At 44.6% G+C, this 20,186-nt stretch overlaps 1 protein-coding gene and 1 long non-coding RNA gene across 31 annotated transcripts in view; one reads left to right on the forward strand and one right to left on the reverse strand.

Moving 5' to 3' along the window:
- The window catches only part of LOC118363428 (neurexin-1a-like), a 99,764-nt gene extending 82,538 nt beyond the window's left edge, over positions 1–17,226 (forward strand). For 16 of the 23 annotated variants that reach the window (XM_052491919.1, XM_052491930.1, XM_052491940.1 and 13 more), the window contains 4 exons: positions 1,987–2,076; positions 5,960–6,273; positions 14,784–14,862; positions 16,465–17,226. In XM_052491919.1, the coding sequence (XP_052347879.1) occupies positions 1,987–2,076; positions 5,960–6,273; positions 14,784–14,862; positions 16,465–16,769 (788 nt within the window). In that variant the 3' untranslated portion in view covers positions 16,770–17,226. The remainder of the gene's footprint in view (positions 1–1,986; positions 2,077–5,959; positions 6,274–14,783; positions 14,863–16,464) is intronic. The other 7 variants (XM_052491944.1, XM_052491960.1, XM_052492054.1 and 4 more) reach the window with 1 other exon arrangement.
- A 1,175-nt stretch (positions 17,227–18,401) lies between these two features.
- LOC127914613 (uncharacterized) lies at positions 18,402–20,169 on the reverse strand. Of its 8 annotated transcripts, none has more exons than XR_008089061.1 (5): positions 20,023–20,169; positions 19,843–19,975; positions 19,632–19,795; positions 19,262–19,402; positions 18,402–19,226 (listed from the first exon to the last, which is right to left on the reverse strand). It is a non-coding gene; the product is annotated as an uncharacterized LOC127914613 (long non-coding RNA). The 8 variants fall into 8 exon arrangements; XR_008089062.1 differs by having other exon boundaries at positions 19,632–19,760; positions 19,808–19,975; XR_008089060.1 differs by having other exon boundaries at positions 19,843–19,877; positions 19,913–20,061.
- Between the last annotated feature and the right edge of the window lie 17 nt (positions 20,170–20,186).

The following is a 20,186-nucleotide window of genomic DNA, read 5'->3' on the forward strand; positions in this document are numbered from 1 at the left end:
CCGTTGGGGCATTTGGCCAAACAGCAACACAATAAACATTTAAATGTATTAACTAGACTGGGGGGACGAAGAGGAAAAATTGATTGTATTTATTTTAGCAGTGGGTTTTTAAACATTTTATATTGTTGTTGTTATCTTAAGTATTAATCATATATTTTCAGGAGTTATTTAGCGATCTGTTAGCTAAAAGGCTAAACACTAGACAGAGGTGTATGAGGGTTGATCTGTTAGCTAAAAGGCTAAACACTAGACAGAGGTATATGAGGGTTGATCTGTTAGCTAAAAGGCTAAACACTAGACAGAGGTTTATGAGGGTTGATCTGTTAGCTAAAAGGCTAAACACTAGACAGAGGTGTATGAGGGTTGATCTGTTAGCTAAAAGGCTAAACACTAGACAGAGGTGTATGAGGGTTGATCTGTTAGCTAAAAGGCTAAACACTAGACAGAGGTGTATGAGGGTTGATCTGTTAGCTAAAAGGCTAAACACTAGACAGAGGTATATGAGGGTTGATCTGTTAGCTAAAAGGCTAAACACTAGACAGAGGTATATGAGGGTTGATCTGTTAGCTAAAAGGCTAAACACTAGACAGAGGTATATGAGGGTTGATCTGTTAGCTAAAAGGCTAAACACTAGACAGAGGTATATGAGGGTTGATCTGTTAGCTAAAAGGCTTAACACTAGACAGAGGTGTATGAGGGTTGATCTGTTAGCTAAAAGGCTAAACACCAGACAGAGGTGTATGAGGGTTGATCTGTTAGCTAAAAGGCTAAACACTAGACAGAGGTATATGAGGGTTGATCTGTTAGCTAAAAGGCTAAACACCAGACAGAGGTATATGAGGGTTGATCTGTTAGCTAAAAGGCTAAACACCAGACAGAGGTATATGAGGGTTGATCTGTTAGCTAAAAGGCTAAACACTAGACAGAGGTGTATGAGGGTTGATCTGTTAGCTAAAAGGCTAAACACTAGACAGAGGTATATGAGGGTTGATCTGTTAGCTAAAAGGCTAAACACTAGACAGAGGTATATGAGGGTTGATCTGTTAGCTAAAAGGCTAAACACTAGACAGAGGTGTATGAGGGTTGATCTGTTAGCTAAAAGGCTAAACACTAGACAGAGGTATATGAGGGTTGATCTGTTAGCTAAAAGGCTAAACACTAGACAGAGGTATATGAGGGTTGATCTGTTAGCTAAAAGGCTAAACACTAGACAGCGGTGTATGAGGGTTGATCTGTTAGCTAAAAGGCTAAACACTAGACAGAGGTGTATGAGGGTTGATCTGTTAGCTAAAAGGCTAAACACCAGACAGAGGTGTATGAGGGTTGATCTGTTAGCTAAAAGGCTAAACACTAGACAGAGGTATATGAGGGTTGATCTGTTAGCTAAAAGGCTAAACACTAGACAGAGGTGTATGAGGGTTGATCTGTTAGCTAAAAGGCTAAACACTAGACAGAGGTGTATGAGGGTTGATCTGTTAGCTAAAAGGCTAAACACTAGACAGAGGTGTATGAGGGTTGATCTGTTAGCTAAAAGGCTAAACACTAGACAGAGGTGTATGAGGGTTGATCTGTTAGCTAAAAGGCTAAACACTAGACAGAGGTATATGAGGGTTGATCTGTTAGCTAAAAGGCTAAACACTAGACAGAGGTATTTGAGGGTTGATCTGTTAGCTTTAACAGTGATTATCATTATTATTCTCTTGTTTCATCAAACTCTCTAAACCCAGTCAGAGCTGTCTCCTGTCTGTCAGATGTTAAGTAACTGTTTAAATGTCTCTTTAAATCAAAGTCCAAGAACAGAAAGTCTATGTCTGCTTGCTGGTTGCTGCTCATGAACGTAACTCTTATTGAAGTTAATGACACAGAAACAATGTTCGGACCGACAGGACCTTGGTCAGGACTTTGACTTTCTCTTCATGGCTGTTTATTTTGTTGTCCAGCTCCTGTGCCAGGTGTAATTACTGTGTTTTCATCTTTAAATTAAAGGCAACATTGATAACGAGCGCCTGGCCATCGCTAGACAGAGAATCCCCTATCGGCTCGGTCGAATAGTTGACGATTGGCTACTCGACAAAGGTAAAAACATTCATTAAAATGCCTTTAAACTTTCAGCTAAAAGTCAACCTGAAGGAAGTTGAAACTGTGACCATCAACTAACATCTAAAATGATAAATCCATAACTAAGTTTAAACGTTATAGTAACTGTTAGAGTATAATATTGTCAGACTGTGTAAACTGTAGTGTAACTGTACTGTTCTGTAATACAGTAATTTACTGTAAACTGTAGATAAAGAGAGAGGTAATAATACCAGGTTAAACGGACAATGGGAAGATTCATCTGAATAAATGTGAAACTAATACAGATAAAAATGTACTTGTTTAAGATTTTTCATAATATTGTTTCTCCAATTGTAAACATTTAAAGTGTTCACTAAAGCATATATCAATGTTGAACATCATAATCTGTATAGTCAAAGTAAAGTTCAGAACCAGATATTACATGTAAGACTTGAGAGATGTTCAATGCACTGTTTTGTTTCAAATTGACCTCTTAACCCTCAGCAGAGCTCCTTTAAATGCCTGAACTCCCTTTAACTGTGACCAGAGACAAAGCTATGACCTGTGTGTGCTTCATAGAGCTTCATATGTCTTCATAATGCTTCCTTCATTGGGCTTCTTAAGGCTGTAATAACCATATTTGAGGATAATCAATCGATATGTCAACATGATGACTCTCTCATGATGCGTCTCCACAGCAACCGTCTCTCAGCTATCCCATCTATTCTCTCTTCATCCTACTCTTCCTCTCATCCTTCTTCCTCCTCTTCTCCTCTCTCTCTCCAGTCTCACACTCCAGAGTACATGTTCCATATCATGCTAACAACATGCTAACAACTTACAACATGCTTACATCATGCTAACAACACGCTTATGACATGCTAACATCCTTACAACACCCTAACACCATGCTTACAACACCCTAACACCATGCTTACAACACCCTAACACCATGCTTACAACAACCTAACACCATGCTTACAACACCCTAACACCATGCTTACAACACCCTAACACCATGCTTACAACACCCTAACACCATGCTTACAACACCCTAACACCATGCTTACAACAACCTAACACCATGCTTACAACACCCTAACACCATGCTTACAACACCCTAACACCATGCTTACAACAACCTAACACCATGCTTACAACAACCTAACACCATGCTTACAACACCCTAACACCATGCTTACAACAACCTAACACCATGCTTACAACACCCTGACACCAAGCTTACAACACCCTAACACCATGCTTACAACAACCTAACACCATGCTTACAACAACCTAACACCATGCTTACAACACCCTAACACCATGCTTACAACAACCTAACGCCATGCTTACAACAACCTAACGCCATGCTTACAACACCCTAACGCCATGCTTACAACACCCTAACACCATGCTTACAACACCCTAACGCCATGCTTACAACACCCTAACACCATGCTTACAACACCCTAACACCATGCTTACAACACCCTAACACCATGCTTACAACACCCTAACACCATGCTTACAACACCCTAACACCATGCTTACAACAACCTAACACCATGCTTACAACAACCTAACACCATGCTTACAACACCCTAACACCATGCTTACAACAACCTAACACCATGCTTACAACAACCTAACACCATGCTTACAACAACCTGACACCATGCTTACAACACCCTGACACCAAGCTTACAACACCCTAACACCATGCTTACAACACCCTAACACCATGCTTACAACACCCTAACACCATGCTTACAACACCCTAACACCATGCTTACAACACCCTAACACCATGCTTACAACACTCTAACACCATGCTTACAACACCCTAACACCATACTTACAACAACCTAACACCATGCTTACAACAACCTAACACCATGCTTACAACACCCTAACACCATGCTTACAACACCCTAACACCATGCTTACAACACCCTAACACCATGCTTACAACACCCTAACACCATGCTTACAACAACCTAACACCATGCTTACAACACCCTAACACCATGCTTACAACACCCTAACACCATGCTTACAACACCCTAACACCATGCTTACAACACCCTAACACCATGCTTACAACACTCTAACACCATGCTTACAACACCCTAACACCATGCTTACAACACCCTAACACCATGCTTACAACACCCTAACACCATGCTTACAACACCCTAACACCATGCTTACAACACTCTAACACCATGCTTACAACACCCTAACACCATGCTTACAACAACCTAACACCATGCTTACAACACCCTAACACCATGCTTACAACACCCTAACACCATGCTTACAACACCCTAACACCATGCTTACAACACCCTAACACCATGCTTACAACACCCTAACACCATGCTTACAACACCCTAACACCATGCTTACAACACTCTAACACCATGCTTACAACACCCTAACACCATGCTTACAACACCCTAACACCATGCTTACAACACCCTAACACCATGCTTACAACACCCTAACACCATGCTTACAACACCCTAACACCATGCTTACAACACCCTAACACCATGCTTACAACACTCTAACACCATGCTTACAACACCCTAACACCATGCTTACAACACCCTAACACCATGCTTACAACACCTAACACCATGCTTACAACACCCTAACACCATGCTTACAACACTCTAACACCATGCTTACAACACCCTAACACCATGCTTACAACAACCTAACACCATGCTTACAACACCCTAACACCATGCTTACAACACTCTAACACCATGCTTACAACACCCTAACACCATGCTTACAACAACCTAACACCATGCTTACAACAACCTAACACCATGCTTACAACACCCTAACACCATGCTTACAACAACCTAACACCATGCTTACAACAACCTAACACCATGCTTACAACAACCTAACACATTTACATTACATTTACATTTAAGTCATTTAGCAGACGCTCTTATCCAGAGCCATGCTTACAACAACCTAACACCATGCTTACAACAACCTAACACCATGCTTACAACACCCTAACACCATGCTTACAACAACCTAACACCATGCTTACAACACCCTAACACCATGCTTACAACACCCTAACACCATGCTTACAACAACCTAACACCATGCTTACAACAACCTAACACCATGCTTACAACACCCTAACACCATGCTTACAACAACCTAACACCATGCTTACAACAACCTAACACCATGCTTACAACAACCTAACACCATGCTTACAACACCCTAACACCATGCTTACAACACCCTAACACCATGCTTACAACAACCTAACACCATGCTTACAACAACCTAACACCATGCTTACAACAACCTAACACCATGCTTACAACACCCTAACACCATGCTTACAACACCCTAACACCATGCTTACAACACCCTAACACCATGCTTACAACACCCTAACACCATGCTTACAACAACCTAACATCATGCTTACAACACCCTAACACCATGCTTACAACAACCTAACACCATGCTTACAACAACCTAACACCATGCTTACAACAACCTAACACCATGCTTACAACACCCTAACACCATGCTTACAACACCCTAACACCATGCTTACAACAACCTAACACCATGCTTACAACTCATTAACATCATGCTTACAACACCCTAACACCATGCTTACAACAACCTAACACCATGCTTACAACAACCTAACACCATGCTTACAACAACCTAACACCATGCTTACAACAACCTAACACCATGCTTACAACACCCTAACACCATGCTTACAACACCCTAACACCATGCTTACAACAACCTAACACCATGCTTACAACTCATTAACATCATGCTTAATGTGTGTATTATCATCACACAACGACGCCTATGTATGCGTGTGTGTGTCCAGGCCGCCAGCTGACCATCTTCAACAGCCAGACGACGGTGACGGTAGGAAGAGGAAAGGAAGCAGGTCAGTTCCAGGGTCAGATGGCCGGTCTCTACTACAACGGACTGAAGATACTCAACATGGCCGCCGAGGGACACGCCCACATCCGCCTGGAGGGCAGCACACGATTGGTTGGGGACATGCCCTCCTCCTCCATCACTCCCCAATCCAGCGCTGCCGCCGGGGGCAACCGATTAGATCCCGCCTCCAATGCCGGCGACATCACCACGACAACCGCCATAAATAAGAAGCAAGGAGGAGGAACTACGCAGCAGGTAGGAAACGAACTATGACGCTATCTAAGGCATAAACAGGATAACTTAGCTATTCGTAACCTCACACATATAGATTTTTAAAAAACAATTATTTCACCTTTATTTAACAAGGCAAGTCAGTTCGGAATAAATTCTTATACCCTAGTCAAACCCTAACAACGCTGGGCCAATTGTTCACCGCTCTATGGGACTCCCAATCAGTGTGACGCCTCTAGCACTGAGCTGCAGTGCCTAAGACCACTGCGTCACTCGGGAGCCCCAAATAGATACCATATACAGTGCCTTCAGAAAGTATTCATACCCCTTGACTTATTTTTGTGTTACATTTTGTGGCGTTACAGCCTGAATTCAAAATGAATTAAATTGTTTTTCAAGCTCACCCATCTACACACAATAACCCATAATGACAAAGTGAAAACATCTTTTTAGAAATGTATTGAAAATGAAATACAGAAATATCTCATTTACATACAGTACCAGTCAAAAGTTTGGACACGCCTACTCATTCAAGGGTTTTTCTTAATTTTTTCTATTTTCTACATTGTAGAATAATAGTGAAGACATCAAAACTATGAAATAACACATATGGAATCATGTAGAAACCAAAAAAGTGTTAAAAAAATCCAAATATATTTTAGATTTTTCTTTGCATTGATGACAGCTTTGCACACTCTTGGTATTCTCTCCACCAGCTTCAAGAGGAATGCTTTTCCAACGGTCTTAAAGGAGTTCCCACATATGCTGAGCACTTGTTGGCTGCTTTTACTTCAATCTGCAGTCCAACTCATCCCAAACCATCTCAATTAGGTTGAGGTCGGGTGATTGTGGAGACCAGTTCATCTGATGCAGCACTCCATCACTCTCCTCCTTAGTCAAATAGCCCTACACAGCCTGGGGGTTTGTTGGGTCATTGTCCTGTGGAAAAACAAATGATAGTCCCACTAAGTGCAAACCAGGTGGGATGGCTGTGGTAGCCATGCTGGTTAAGTGTGCCTTAAATTCTAAATAAATCACTGACAGTGTCACCAGCCAAGCACCTCCACACCATCACGCCTCCTTCTCCATGCTTCACGGTGGGAACCACACATGGGGAGATCATCTGTTCACCTACTCTCTCACAAAGACATGGTGGTTGGAACCAAAAATACCCAATTTGGACTCGTCAGACCAAAGGACAGATTTCCACCGGTCTAATGTCCATTGCTCGTGTTTCTTGACCTAAGCAAGACCCTTCTTCTTATTGGTGTCCTTTAGTAGTGGTTTCTTTGCAGCAAGGCCTGATTTACGCAGTCTCCTCTGAACAGTTGATGTTGAGATGTTTCTGTTACTTGAACTCTGTGAGGAATTTATTTGAGAGAGTCTGAGAGAGGCTAACTCTAATGAACTTATCCTCTGCAGCAGAGGTAACCATGAGTCAGAAATGGATTTGGACTCAAATGTGTGCTGCAATGAGCTGTGTTAACCTGCTATGAGCTGCTATGAAAGTTATGACCTGCTATGACCACCACTTGTCTGCTATGACTAGTCAGGAGGTTATGATGATGAACAGGCTCTCTGTGTGGAGAGGGATTCTGGGTCATGAAATGTTCTGCCATGCTCTGAATTTTTTTTTATCCAATGATGCGAGTTGCCATGGAGATAGTGAACCCTCTCTCTCTTTCTGTTGTGCTCCATAGTGTATAGCTCCTCTGGGTATAGGCTGCCAGCTGTCTCAGACATAAATAATGGAATACAGAGCTGTGCGCCTCAGGCATCAATAATGGATCTGGATGGATGGATGGATGGATGGATGGATGGATGGATGGATGGATGGATGGAGGGAGGGAGGGTTTAAGTGACTGAGTGAGACACAGGCTGAATCCCAAATCACTCCCTTCCCCTCGCCCTTCGGCCCTCCATTGGCGCTTTCACGTGCACCTCCGCCATATGCACAAGTGTCCAAATGCTGAGGCAGTGAAAATGATCCAGGGTGTAGTGGCTAATTAGACCCTCAGCAAGGCTGCAGGCTTCAAAGCTAAGTGCTATCCCCTTACCTACAAAACAACGGAGAGGTGTTCCTAATTATATGTCACATGCATTTGTTTATGTCGGATTTGGAGACTTGACACATGTAACAGATGAAATACCTCCCAAATGAAATGTTAAACTGTTACTAACCTTTACATCTGGTGGGATTTGTGCAATAGAATTTCATGCTCATTTTATTATTTAAAAGTGGAACATGAATTGCATCATTTAAATCACCAGTGTGTCCCGACGTTGATGGGTTTACTGATCCCCTCTCCACTCTCTGGAAGTCACTCTGAGCAACACCCTCAGCAACACGTGACAACGGAGGGCCCTCAGAGCGAGTTGGTAGGGGCGAGGCGGTGGTTTGAGATTCACCGACAGTGTTGCTCTTTACACCTCAGATGTGTGTGTGTGGGTGTGTGTGTGTGTGTGTGTGTGTGTGTGTGTGTGTGTGTGTGTGTGTGTGTGTGTGGGTGGGTGTGTGTGTGTGTGTGCAGTCGGTGGTATACCAAGATAGGAATTAGGTCATATGTATGCTTGATATGGTGCAGTGGGTGTGTGTGTGTGTTTCTTCCTGAATTTAGTGAGATTCCCTCCTATGAGTCTGAATTATTAATAATGTTGAAGAGTGTCAACTCTGTCTCACTCTGCTCAATTTAGTTTGGATGTGTGTGTGTGTGTGTGTGTGTGTGTGTGTGTGTGTGTGTGTGTGTGTGTGTGTGTGTGTGTGTGTGTGTGTGTGTGTGTGTGTGTGTGTGTGTGTGTGTGTGTGTGTGTGTGTGTGTGTGTGTGTATAGCATTTGTGCGTGTGTGAGTGCGTGTTGTGTTCGTGTGTTTTATGGGTAGAACCAACTATAGCAACCTCAGACCCCCCCCCCTCTCTCACTCTGTCTCCTCTTGCTCTCTCTCTCTCTCTCTCTCTCTCTCTGTCAGCAGTGATAGGTAGTTAGTGTATCAGTACATCTCCTATTCTCTCCTCGTTTCTCCACGCTGACAGAGCTGCTGCTAACAGATGTGTGTGTGTTTCTGAAGACAGTGGCAGAGCAGTGTGTGTTAACCGTTTGTGTGTGTGTGTGTGTGTGTGATGTGTGAGCTAGGCAGTCAGGCAGGCATGGACGCTCGTTGGCATTGTTCAGCTGATCAGGTACTGATTTTACTCCTTCAGCATGATCACATCTTCCTCCTTCAGTTCATCTCTCTATCATTCCCTTTTCTTTTCTCTCTCTCCCTTTCTTTATCTGTCTCTCACTCGCGCTCCCTTTCATTATCCATCTGTGCTGGAAGGCAGCATGCATCACTGCCAGACAAAGAGAGGGAGAGATAAGGCTGTAGAGGAGAGGCGGAGAGACAGAGCGATAAAGAGGAGATGAGGCTATAGGAAGAGGTTGGCATTGTTCACAAGTGTGGAACAGACTTTTAATTGGCTCACTTTTAATTGACAACTTAAAAGGGTGGCTGAAGTTTGATTGACAGGTCTGTAGTTTGATTGGCATGTGAGTAGAGGTCAGTTGAGGAAACAGTTCCCTTTTGATAAGATGGAAAATGCTGAATCAACTTGAATTCTAATGGTATTGAAAGGCTGTCTTTAGTTATAGCAGTTTGATCAAATCAAATCACATCTTATTGGTCACATACACATATTTAGCAGATGTTATTGTGAGTGTAGCGAAATGCTTTTTTCCTAGCTCCAATAGTGCAGTAATATCTAACAATACACAACAATGCACATTTAAAAAGTAAAAGAATGTAATTAGGAAATATAGAAATATTAGGACGAACAATGTCGGAATCCGGAGTATATATATATATATATATATATATATATATATATATATATATATATAGTACCAGTCAAAAGTTTGGACACACCTACTCATTCAAGGGTTTTCTATATGTTTTCTATTTTCTACATTGCAGAATAAAAACTATGAAATAACACATGGAATCATGTAGTAACCAAAATAGTATTAAACAAATTAAAATATATTTTATTTATTTTTGAGATTCTTCAAAGTAGCCACCCTTTGCCTTGATGACAGCTTTGCACACTCTTGGCATTCTCTCAACCAGCTTCATGAGGTAGTCTCCTGGAATGCATTTCAATTAGCAGGTGTGCCTTGTTAAAAGTTCATTTGTGGAATATTTTTCGTTCTTAATGCGTTTGAGCCAATCAGTTGTGTTGTGACAAGGTAGTGGTGGTATACTGAAGATAGCCCTATTTGGTAAAATACCAAGTCCATATTATAGAAAGAACAGCTCAAATAAGCAAAGAGAAATTACAGTCCATCATTACTTTAAGACATGAAGGTCAGTCAATCCTGGAAATTTCAGTGCAGTCGCAAAAACCATGAAGTGCTAGGATGAAACTGGCTCTCATGAGGACGGCCACAGGAAAGGAAGACCCAGAGTTACCTCTGCTGCAGAGGATATGTTCATTAGAGTTAACTGGCTCTCATGAGGACGGCCACAGGAAAGGAAGACCCAGAGTTACCTCTGCTGCAGAGGATATGTTCATTAGAGTTAACTGGCTCTCATGAGGACGGCCACAGGAAAGGAAGACCCAGAGTTACCTCTGCTGCAGAGGATATGTTCATTAGAGTTAACTGGCTCTCATGAGGACGGCCACAGGAAAGGAAGACCCAGAGTTACCTCTGCTGCAGAGGATATGTTCATTAGAGTTAACTGGCTCTCATGAGGACGGCCACAGGAAAGGAAGACCCAGAGTTACCTCTGCTGCAGAGGATATGTTCATTAGAGTTAACTGGCTCTCATGAGGACGGCCACAGGAAAGGAAGACCCAGAGTTACCTTTGCTGCAGAGGATATGTTCATTAGAGTTAACTGGCTCTCATGAGGACGGCCACAGGAAAGGAAGACCCAGAGTTACCTTTGCTGCAGAGGATATGTTCATTAGAGTTAACTGGCTCTCATGAGGACGGCCACAGGAAAGGAAGACCCAGAGTTACCTCTGCTGCAGAGGATATGTTCATTAGAGTTAACTGGCTCTCATGAGGACGGCCACAGGAAAGGAAGACCCAGAGTTACCTCTGCTGCAGAGGATATGTTCATTAGAGTTAACTGGCTCTCATGAGGACGGCCACAGGAAAGGAAGACCCAGAGTTACCTTTGCTGCAGAGGATATGTTCATTAGAGTTAACTGCACCTCAGATTGCAGCACAAATAAATGCTTCACGGAGTTCAAATAACAGACACATCTCAACATCAACTGTTCAGAGGAGACTGTGTGAATCAGGCCTTGCTGCAAAGAAACCACTACTAAAGGACACCAATACGAATACAAGACTTGCTTGGGCCACGAATCATGAGCAATGGACGTTAGACCGGTGGAAATCTGTCCTTTGTTCTGAGTCCAAATTTGCGATTTTTGGTTCCAACCGCTGTGTGTTTGTGAGACGCAGAGTAGGTGAACAGATGATGTCCCCATGTGTGGTTCCCACCGTGAAGCATGGAGGAGGAGGTGTGATGGTGTGTGGGTGCTTTGCTGGTGACACTGTCAGTGATTTATTTAGAATTCAAGGCACACAACCAGCATGGCTACCACAGCATTCTGCAGCTATACACCATCCCATCTGGTTTGCGCTGAGTGGGACTATAATTTGTTTTTCAACAGGACAATAACCCAAAAACACACCTCCAGGCTGTGTAAGGGCTATTTGACCAAGAAGGAGAGTGATGGAGGGCTGCATCAGATGACCTGGCCTCCACAATCACCCGACCTCAACCCAATTGAGATGGTTTGGGATGAGTTGGACCACAGAGTGAAGTAAAAGCAGCCAGCAAGTGCTCAGCATATGTGGGAACTCCTTCAAGACTGTTGGAAAAGCATGCCAAGAGTGTGCAAAGCTGTCATCAAGGCAGAATTAATAAAATAAAATAAAATAAAAATTAATTTGTATTTGTTTAACACTTTTTTGGTTACTACATGATTCTATATGTGTTATTTCATAGTTTTGATATGTTCACTGTTATTCTACAATGTCTAAAATAGTTTTTTTTTAAATAGTAAAAAAATAAGAAAAACCCTTGAATGAGTAGATGTGTTCAAACTGTGTGATTGGATGTATATACATTACAGACAGAATATGGATAGAATATTAAATATATCTGAAGAATATTATATGTACAACAATAGTTAAATAGGGTGGCCTCGACTAGAATACAGTATATACATATGAAAAGAGTAAAACAGTATGTAAACATTATTAAAGTGACCAGTGTTCCATTATTAAAGTGACCAGTGTTCCATGTCTATGTGCATAGGGCAGCAAGCCTGTAAGGTGCAGAGAGATGGAAGATTTTACAGTAACAGGTATCACATTGATCTAAAGAAACACATCTGCTTACAGGTGTGATTTTTGATTTGCTAATTAGCAAAAGTGAAATCTATCACATCGTTGCAAGAAGTACCTGGCTGATGTCGTAATTCGTTTGATGTTAACTTGTATAGCGCTTTTGTACTAGACTTGTGTCGTGCTGCATTTCGGTTATCTTGGGACGCGTATTCGTCAAAATATTTTTCGGCCATTTCTTTTGTGAGGTTTTTATGGATTCTAGTCCTCTTCTTTGTTGGGTTCTAGACCTGTTCTATATATCTGGTTCTGCTGTTCTCTCCTGTCTCAGTACAGAGGTTAGTTATGACTACTGCAATGCATCACACTTCCATTTTAATTCATCACTGACTCTGTGTGGCTTTAACACATGCACACACACACACACGTTTATGCACACACACACATTTCTCAGCTGTAAAGTCGATGTTTGAGTCTCGCTCATGAATATGATTAGCATGATGTTAACTTAAGCTGCACCACTTTGTCTCCTTCCTTCTTTCCTTATGACTGTCCTTATCCTGTCCTTTCTCCCTCTCTCCCTCCATTACTCTCTCTTTCCTCCATCTCGCTCTCTCTCCCTCCATTACTCTCTCTTTCCTCCATCTCGCTCTCTCTCCCTCCATTACTCTCTCTTTCCTCCATCTCGCTCTCTCTCCCAACATAGCTCTTTCCTTTTCTCTCCCTTCCTCCAACACTCCATTCCTCCTCTATCTCCCTCTTCTCTCTCTCTGTCTCTCTCTATCTCCCTCTCTCTCTCTCTCTCTCTCTCTCTCTGTCTCTCTCTATCTCCCTCTCTCTCTCTCTCTCTCTCTCTCTCTCTCTGTCTCTCTCTCTCTCTCTCTCTCTCTCTCTCTCTCTCTCTCTCTCTCTGTCTCTCTCTCTGTCTCTCTCTGTCTCTCTCTGTCTCTCTCTCTCTGTCTCTCGCTCTCTCTCTCTCTCGCTCTCTCTCTCTCTCTCTCTCTCTCTCTCTCTCTCTCTCTCTCTCTCTCTCTCTCTCTCTCTCTCTCTGTCTAGTGGTGAGTGTCAGTGTTTCGTGTCTCTCAGTGGAACACTCCCATTTTATCTCCCTTCATTTTAATGGCTTGAACTTGGAGTTGCCGTGGCAACAGGAGGGAGAGGAGAGAGGGTGCTGCCAGAGAAGGTGGGGGGTTGGTCAAAGGAGCATCTTCTTCCCTTGTGTTGCTGATAGGACATGGAGATCTGAGCATCTGATCTGAGGATTCATAGTTACTACACTGTACTGTATACTGTTGGTTAGTTACCAGCCTGATCACTGGAAATAGACTAGGAATTCAGACGTTAGCATCGATATTTTCCTTCCTCTGCACTCTCCTATTGCCCAGCACTGGCGCAAATTCATGAAGCTCGGGCCGGAGCAGGCCCGAGAGGGAGAGAGGGGAGGAAGAAAGGAAAGAGAGGGTGAAAGGAGATAGGGAAGGAGAAAGGCGAGAGGGGGTGAAAGGAAAGGAAAGAGAGGGAGAGAGAGAGGGGAGGAAGAAAGGAGAGAGAGGGTGAAAGGAAAGGAAAGAGAGGGAGAGAGGGGAGGAAGAAAGGAGAGAGAGGGTGAAAGGAAAGGAAAGAGAGGGAGAGAGGGGAGGAAGAAAGGAAAGAGAGGGAGAAAGGAGATAGGGAAGGAGAAAGGCGAGAGGGGGTGAAAGGAAAGGAAAGAGGGGAGGAGAAAGGAGAGAGGTCGGAGAAGAAAGGAGAGAGGGGAGGAGAAAGGAGAGAGGGAATGAGGGAGAAGAAAGGGAAGAGGAGGAAGGGGAGGAGAGAAGGATGAGTGTATTCCTCCCTTGTGATTAGATCACAGCTGGTAACTAACAACTCTGTCTTCTCACTCGCTCTCTCTCCGCCTCTCTTTTCACAATTTGGCGGTTTGCCAGGACACGCGCGTGTGTGTGTGTGTGTGTGTGCGTGCGTGCGTGCGTGCGTGCGTGCGCGATGATGTCATGTTCATGCATCCAGAAAATCTAAATGTGTTTGACTTCAAGTTGAGCGTTTTATTGTGTTCTGTTTGTAGAATGAGAGGAGCTCTCTGAAAATAGATTACATGTAGACATGTAGATATCATTAACGTGAAAGACTCCAGGGATGAATAAATGACTAAAAAACAATAGTGTGTGTTTTATGATCTAACGTCTCTCTCCAGTCAACAGACGACCTGCTGGTGGCATCAGCTGAGTGTCCCAGTGATGACGAGGACATTGACCCATGTGACCCCAGCTCTGGTAATACATACCATATAGAGTACATTATACTACTGCTGCTATAGTACTACTGCTATAGTAGTACTGCTGTAGTAGTACTTCTATACTAGTAACCTCACACACTAACAGTCTGGCTAGACTAGATTGAAAAAATATTTTAGGTTTTGTGTGAAGCAGAAAGTTTACCCTGCGATCACACATTTGCAGCATTTGCTGCATTAAATTCTGCAGTGCAAGTGAAAATAGAATAGAACATTTTTTATTTTACCTTTTATTTAACTAGGCAAGTCAGTTAAAAACAAATTATTCTTTAGAATGACAGCCTGGGAACAGTGGGTTAACTGCCTTGTTCAGGGGCAGAATGACAGATTTGTACCTTGTCAGCTCGGGGATTTGATCTGGCAACCTTTCGGTTACTAGTCCAACACTCTGACCACTAGGCTACCTGCCGCATACATATCATTTTTATATCGCTTTTCATGAACTGAAAGACGCTTTACAGTATCAAGGAAGCCACAATCTAAACAAAAACAATGCCAGATTAAACAGAAAGATGCTGGCAGCCAGATGAAACAGAAAGATGCTGGCAGCCAGATTAAACAGAAAGATGCTGGCAGCCAGATTAAACAGAAAGATGCTGGCAGCCAGATTAAACAGAAAGATGCTGGCAGCCAGATTAAACAGAAAGATGCTGGCAGACAGATTAAACAGAAAGATGCTGGCAGCCAGATTAAACAGAAAGATGCTGGCAGACAGATTAAACAGGAAGATGCTGGCAGCCAGATTAAACAGAAAGATGCTGGCAGCCAGATTAAACAGAAAGATGCTGGCAGCCAGATTAAACAGAAAGATGCTGGCAGACAAATGAAACAGAAAGATGCTGGCAGACAGATTAAACAGAAAGATGCTGGCAGACAGATTAAACAGAAAGATGCTGGCAGCCAGAATAAACAGAAAGATGCTGGCAGACAGATTAAACAGAAAGATGCTGGCAGACAGATTAAACAGAAAGATGCTGGCAGACAGATTAAACAGAAAGATGCTGGCAGCCAGATTAAACAGAAAGATGCTGGCAGCCAGATTAAACAGAAAGATGCTGGCAGCCAGATTAAACAGAAAGATGCTGGCAGCCAGATTAAACAAAAAGATGCTGGCAGCCAGATTAAACAGAAAGATGCTGGCAGCCGGATTAAACAGAAAGATGCTGGCAGCCGGATTAAACAGAAAGATGCTGGCAGCCAGATTAAACAGAAAGATGCTGGCAGCCAGATTAAACAGAAAGATGCTGGCAGCCAGATTAAACAAAAAGATGCTGGCAGCCAGATTAAACAGAAAGATGCTGGCAGCCGGATTAAACAGAAAGATGCTGGCAGCCGGATTAAACAGAAAGATGCTGGCAGCCGGATTAAACAGAAAGATGCTGGCAGCCGGATTAAACAGAAAGATGCTGGCAGCCGGATTAAACAAAAAGATGCTGGCAGCCGGATTAAACAGGAAGATGCTGGCAGCCGGATTAAACAGAAAGATGCTGGCAGCCAGATTAAACAGAAAGATGCTGGCAGCCAGCATTGAATAAAATACTCTCTCTATCTCCCCCTCTCCCTCCCCTCCTCCTCCCTCCAGCAGCCCACCCCCCTCTCCCGGAGATCAAGCCGTTCCCGGGGACGTCGGAGGTGGTAAGGGAGTCCAGCAGCACCACAGGCATGGTGGTGGGCATTGTGGCGGCCGCCGCCCTCTGCATCCTCATCCTGCTCTACGCCATGTACAAGTACCGCAACCGGGACGAGGGCTCGTACCACGTGGACGAGAGCCGCAACTACATCAGTAACTCTGCCACCCAGCCTAACGGCAGCACCAAGGACAAGCCGCTGGGCATCGCCAAGATCTCCAAGAACAAGAACAACAAAGACAAGGAGTACTACGTGTGAGGAGAGGAGGAACTAACAGAGGAGAGAGGAGGAGAGGAGAGGAGGAACTGACATTTATATACACCCGTGGAGGCTGCTGAGTGGGGGACGGCTCATAATAATGTCTGGAACGGAGCAAATGGAATGGTATCAGACACATCAAAGACGTGGTTTCCATGTGGTTGATACCTTTCCATTGACTCCATTCCAGACACATTTATGAGCCGTCCTCCCCTCAGCAGCCTCCACTGACATATATACATATACACGTATACACACATACAGGAGGACATGCTCTGATACACACACTACACAAACACACACACGCAGAAAATTACACACACACACACACACAGAGTGAGACGAAGAGACTGTCATGAGGGCAGAGGCCCATGCTGTACAGTAATAGCCACTCTGTGTTCAACCAGAATATAGCAAGCAGATAGTAAAGGACCAGTAAAGAGCAATTATTTTAAAGGACCAGTCTCCCGTCTCTCTCTGGTATAAACTGTCCTGTGGACTCAGAGAGAGGAGGGGGGAGCAGGGTTAGAGAGAGGAGGGGTGCAGGGTCAGAGAGAGGAGGGGGGAGCAGGGTCAGAGAGAGGAGGGGGGAGCAGGGTCAGAGAGAGGAGGGGGGAGCAGGGTCAGAGAGAGGAGGGGGGGCTGGGTCAGAGAGAGGAGGGGGAGCAGGGTCAGAGAGAGGAGGGGGAGCAGGGTCAGAGAGAGGATGGGGGAGCAGGGTCAGAGAGAGGAGGGGGAGCAGGGTCAGAGAGAGGAGGGGGAGCATGGTCAGAGAGAGAAGAGGAGAGCAGGGTCAGAGAGAGGAGGGGGGAGCAGGGTCAGAGAGAGGAGGGGGTGCAGGGTCAGAGAGAGGAGAGGAGAGCAAGGTCAGAGAGAGGAGGGGGAGCAGGGTCAGAGAGAGGAGGGGGGCAGGGTCAGAGAGAGGAGGGGGAGCAGGGTCAGAGAGAGGAGGGGGGAGCAGGGTCAGAGAGAGGAGGGGGAGCAGGGTCAGAGAGAGGAGGGGGAGCAGGGTCAGAGAGAGGAGGGGGGAGCAGGGTCAGAGAGAGGAGGGGGGAGCAGGGTCAGAGAGAGGAGGGGGGAGCAGGGTCAGAGAGAGGAGGGGGGAGCAGGGTCAGAGAGAGGAGGGGGGAGCAGGTTCAGAGAGAGGAGGGGGAGCAGGTTCAGAGAGAGGAGGGGGGAGCAGGGTCAGAGAGAGGAGGGGGAGCAGGGTCAGAGAGAGGAGGGGGAGCAGGGTCAGAGAGAGGAGGGGTAGCAGGTTCAGAGAGAGGAGGGGGGGGCAGGGTCAGAGAGAGGAGGAGGGAGAAGGTTCAGAGAGAGGAGGGGGGAGCAGGTTCAGAGAGAGGAGGGGGGAGCAGGGTCAGAGGGGGAGCAGGGTCAGAGGAGGGGGAGCAGGGTCAGAGAGAGGAGGGGGGAGCAGGTTCAGAGAGAGGAGGGGGAGCAGGGTCAGAGAGAGGAGGGGGAGCAGGGTCAGAGAGAGGAGGGGGAGCAGGGTCAGAGAGAGGAGGGGGAGCAGGGTCAGAGAGAGGAGGGGGAGCAGGGTCAGAGAGAGGAGGGGGAGCAGGGTCAGAGAGAGGAGGGGGGAGCAGGGTCAGAGAGAGGAGGGGGAGCAGGGTCAGAGAGAGGAGGGGGGCAGGGTCAGAGAGAGGAGGGGGAGCAGGGTCAGAGAGGTGAGGGCGGCTGGTCAGAATAGGAAAGAACCGAGAGAATGCTTGTCTTCTGTCATACAGAGACAAAATCAGAATAACCAGATTAACACCCTGATAAACTCAGTTATAGTTGAGTGTAAGACTGGTGTTTTGTCCAATGGTATAACACCAGATTACCTGAACCTAGCCCTAACCCACAAGTCAGCAGGATGGACCTTACCCCGGCAACAAGACAGGAAGAGCCACACCCACCAGGGTTGCCATGTTGGCTTGATACGCCGACTCGCTATAGGTAGGTGGGAGAAGGAGCTTTGTGTGTTTCAAGTGTTGCTGGGACGTTTATTGTACAAAACAATACGACGTCACAACGTGATATCAACCTATCAACACTATGGAAACAAAAGACTTTGACTCTGGAGAGGAGACCAGACACTAGAACTAACTACCTACCTATCTACACATACCACATATATATATATATATATATATATATATATATATATACACCAAAATTTCATCACTGACTCTATGATGCCAACGAAATGTGAGATGATGATGACGAAGACTCTGATGAAGAAAAGAGGAAGAATGAAAATGTTTGCAGTTTAAACTCTATGGGGAAATTGTTGCACGTTGAATTATCTTACTCCATGTGTTGCTAACAGAGCAGAGACTACAGGGGTTACTCCTAAACCCAGCACAGCCATGACCTACCACCTGACCTACCAACTGGGTTTATAATAAACTACCACCTGACCTACCACCTGACCTACCAACTGGGTTTATAATAAACTACCACCTGACCTACCACCTGACCTACCAACTGGGTTTATAATAAACTACCACCTGACCTACCAACTGGGTTTATAATAAACTACCACCTGACCTACCACCTGACCTACCAACTGGGTTTATAATAAACTACCACCTGACCTACCACCTGACCTACCAACTGGGTTTATAATAAACTACCACCTGACCTACCACCTGACCTACCAACTGGGTTTATAATAAACTACCACCTGACCTACCAACTGGGTTTATAATAATCTACCACCTGACCTACCAACTGGGTTTATAATAAAACCTGACCTACCACCTGACACCTGACCTACCAACTGGGTTTATAACCACCTGACCTACCAACTGGGTTTATACCACCTGACCTACCAACTGGGTTTATAATAATCTACCACCTGACCTACCACCTGACCACCTGACCTACCAACTGGGTTTATAATAAACTACCACCTGACCTACCACCTGACCTACCAACTGGGTTTATAATAAACTACCACCTGACCTACCACCTGACCTACCAACTGGGTTTATAATAAACTACCACCTGACCTACCAACTGGGTTTATAATAATCTACCACCTAAACTACCACCTGACCTACCAACTGGGTTTATAATAAACTACCACCTGACCTACCAACTGGGTTTATAATAAACTACCACCTGACCTACCAACTGGGTTTATAATAATCTACCACCTGACCTACCAACTGGGTTTATAATAAACTACCACCTGACCTACCAACTGGGTTTATAATAAACTACCACCTGACCTACCAACTGGGTTTATAATAAACTACCACCTGACCTACCACCTGACCTACCAACTGGGTTTATAATAAACTACCACCTGACCTACCAACTGGGTTTATAATAAACTACCACCTGACCTACCAACTGGGTTTATAATAAACTACCACCTGACCTACCAACTGGGTTTATAATAATCTACCACTTGACCTACCAACTGGG

This window comes from Oncorhynchus keta, chromosome 3, assembly GCF_023373465.1.
Source record: "Oncorhynchus keta strain PuntledgeMale-10-30-2019 chromosome 3, Oket_V2, whole genome shotgun sequence".
NCBI lineage: Eukaryota > Metazoa > Chordata > Actinopteri > Salmoniformes > Salmonidae > Oncorhynchus > Oncorhynchus keta.